This window comes from Neodiprion fabricii, chromosome 3 (genome assembly GCF_021155785.1).
Source record: "Neodiprion fabricii isolate iyNeoFabr1 chromosome 3, iyNeoFabr1.1, whole genome shotgun sequence".
Taxonomy (NCBI): domain Eukaryota; kingdom Metazoa; phylum Arthropoda; class Insecta; order Hymenoptera; family Diprionidae; genus Neodiprion; species Neodiprion fabricii.
In genome coordinates this window covers 9530741-9534179 of record NC_060241.1, presented here as the reverse complement: position 1 = coordinate 9534179, position 3439 = coordinate 9530741, and the positions used below count along the sequence as shown (strand labels likewise).

General features: G+C 31.3%; 1 protein-coding gene across 1 annotated transcript; it reads left to right on the top strand.

The window, feature by feature from the left end:
* Positions 1 to 577: 577 nt before the first annotated feature.
* LOC124177684 (E3 SUMO-protein ligase ZBED1) lies at positions 578 to 2823 on the top strand. Its single transcript, XM_046560324.1, has 2 exons — positions 578 to 754; positions 1111 to 2823. Exons 1-2 carry the CDS (start codon positions 578 to 580, stop codon positions 2821 to 2823), a joined length of 1890 nt encoding a protein of 629 aa, XP_046416280.1.
* The last annotated feature ends 616 nt before the right edge of the window (positions 2824 to 3439 follow it).

Genomic DNA, 3439 nt, shown 5'->3' with positions numbered 1-3439 from the left:
AGGATAAGGGTTTCGAAAATCGGGTCGCAAAATAATAATGGAGAGCGCCAGAACTGGAGTCACCCATCCGAGCTTCGAAAGGGACGCAATAGCGAATTACGACTAAGATATTGCAGGCTTTTGTTTTTTATTTTTTTTGGAGTACACCGGCCACAAGCCAGCGACCAATTCCGACGCCGAAGATATTTTGAGGCAAGGCGAAACCGCGGAGATTTCGAGTGAAGGATGCCGAGGCTGCGGAGGGGGAGACAACGCAGATCTATGCAGCGCGGGAATTAGGGAAGTGAATAAATAATCGATTTTTATTTTAATCGATTATTTTTTTTATCGTCGATTTTTTTATAACCGATTTTATTAATGGTGAACATCGATTTTTAAAAAATCGATTATTAGAATTACACATTTCAAATTGATTTTTGTAAATAGTGCCATCTGTGCGACGAATGGGTAAGTAAGTTTATTGAGCATGTCGATAAAAAAGCAGCGCCATCGGTACTAAGATATAATAAGCTGTGATATTTTTTGTTTTTATTTTCATCTTTTTGAAGTGTCAAAATAATTCCCATTAACCTTAAAAATGTCTTTCACTGGTAAAACACCTAAAAGTTGCTGGCGAAAGTATTTTGTAATAAATAAGGACAATGCCACTGCACAATGTAAATATTGTCCAAAAGCATTAAAAACGTGTAGTAACACTACAAACTTAAAACAGCATATGGAAAGGAAACATTCCGCTGTTTTAGAAGTTGACGAGGTAACACTAATCATTTAATGCAAAAAGTCATTATTTATTCTTTGTTATGGTCTTTATGAGAGCAAATCATAAAATTCAAATAATAAGTAAATTTTATATGCATTAATTGCAAATATTTTAGACTTATGAAAATAAAATTTGATTCTCTATTTCTTACTCCATAGTAACATCATTTCAGAGGTTAATAACGCATTTATGATTATATATTTCTCTATTTAATTCTGAAATCAAAAATGCATGTCATCAAAAGGTGTTTTAGCTATTATTCATTTTTTAAAAATTAATGTAAATGATAATTTCGATGAAATAATGAATAAATATTCAATTTAATTTAATTTTTATTTTTATCGCTACAGAATTCATGTGCAGTTGCTATTCAGGATACTAATAACTGTGATAATATCAATCCATTGGCACAAACTTCGAAAACAACTTTATCAACAGGAAGTGAGGCTTTATTTTCAACGCCAAAACGAGCTAAATTAAGTATTGGAGCTGCTTTTTCGAGAGTTTCTGCATATGCTCCAAATGGCGATAAAAGTAAACAAATAACGCAGACTATCGCAGAAATGATAACTCGAGACAGTCTTCCTTACAGTATGGTGGAAGGAATAGGATTCAAAAAGTTAATGAAGACTGTGGCACCTTTGTACAACGTTCCATGTCGCAAAACAATCACAGAACTTATCGACACTAAATATGAAGAAAAGAAAACTATTATCAAACAAAAATTAAAATCTATTAAAAATATCTGTCTCACAATAGATGAATGGAAGGATATGCAATTAAGAAGTTTTTTAGGTGTGACAGTGCACTTCATAGAAAACTATGAAATGCAATCTATGAGCATTGCATGTGAACCGCTACATGAGAACCATACCGGAGAATATTTATCGGAGATGATTCTTAAAGTATGTGGAGATTGGGATTTGTCTATTGAAAAAATTGTAAGTGTTACTACTGATAATGGCAGTAACATAGTTAAGGCTGTTGAAATTAGTTTTGGTCGGGCAAAACATATTCGATGTGTAGCTCATACACTGAATTTAGTGGTTGATAATTCAGTGAAATCTACTGAAGTGAAATTATTTTTGGATAAAGTTCGAAAAATTATAACTTGGTTCCACCAAAGTGGCGTAGGCGCTGAAGAGTTGCGACAATTACAAACGCAGGCAAAAATTCCTGATGGAAAAGTGAAGCATTTAGTTGGTGACGTATCCACTAGATGGAACTCACAATTACTTATGATTGAACGTTTTATATTAATGAGTAGTACAATAGGATCTATTTTATTAAAACATCCAAATGCACCCCAAATGCTTCAAGCAAACGAAATTGTTGTACTTAAAGAAATAGAAAAAGTTTTAAGACCTTTTCACGATGTCACTGAAAAAATGAGCGCCGAAAAATATGTGACAGCCAGTAAAGCCATACCTATGATCAAGTGTTTGAGAATTCTATTAGATGCAACAACGATAGATAGTGATTTGGCTAACCAATTAAAATATTCACTGCAAACGGAGTTGATCAAAAGATTTGAAAACATCCAAAAAGTTCACCTTTTCTCAGTCGCAACTTTTTTGGATCCTAGATTTAAAAAAATTTATTTAGATGAGCCGTTATCCTTGTCAAAGACAATCGATTATACAAACCGATATTTGAGTTTGAACATGAGAAATGATGATGTTCTAGCAGTGACCCATTCTGAATCATCGGTTTCATCAGAAGTGACGGTTAACGGACAAGATATATGGAAGGTACACCATGAAAAAATAGTGTCAGCAAACACGTCAACGACCAAGAATACAGAGCTTGACTTGTATATTGCTGCACCGTTATCAAATCTTGAGGTAGACCCTCTAAATGTATGGAAAAACTATGAAGGAACTTTTTCAATGTTAACGAATTTAGCTGTAAAACATCTCTCAGTGATGGCCACTTCTGCACCAGCTGAAAGGCTATTTTCTAAAGCTGGGAATATTTTGAGGAAAACTCGAAATCGTATTTTAGGAAAGCGATTACCAAAATTATTATTTTTAAACTCTTTAACAGAAGACTTATGGCAATAATTTATTGAAGTTTTATTGTATGTTGTGATTCAAAGTTTGGAGAAAGCTTTCTTTTTATTTTAAAATTTGTTTTTAAATATTAACGTTTTATTTACTACTTAAACTAATCGGTTTATTTTACTTCGATTCTAGTGAAATTTTAAGTGACATTAAACATTTGTAGCGATTATTTATTTTTGTTTTTTTTTTATCATTGGAGCTCAAAGATTGAAAGAAGCTTATTTTCCTTTTCAATTTTGATATTTAACAATTATCTTTTTATTTTTCTACTTGAACTAATCAGTTTATTTTACTTTGATTCTAGTCAAATGTTAAGTACAACTAAACATTTATGGCAATTATTTATTTTAAGATCATTAATTAAACTTAAAGTTTACGAAAAACTTATTGAATTTTCTAGTTTTAAGACTAGACTTTCGTTTTAATTATTATAAATATAAGCCAGTTAATTTCATGCTTGATTTAGTCTAATATTAAACTTGACTACTGATCATTTGTGATAATACCAATTCATATATTTGAATATTCGTTTTTTTCATTATCTAAACTTAGATTGTAGCAAGTGATGTGTTTTGTATTTTAGTTTTGAGACTAAAATAATCATATTTTTATACGT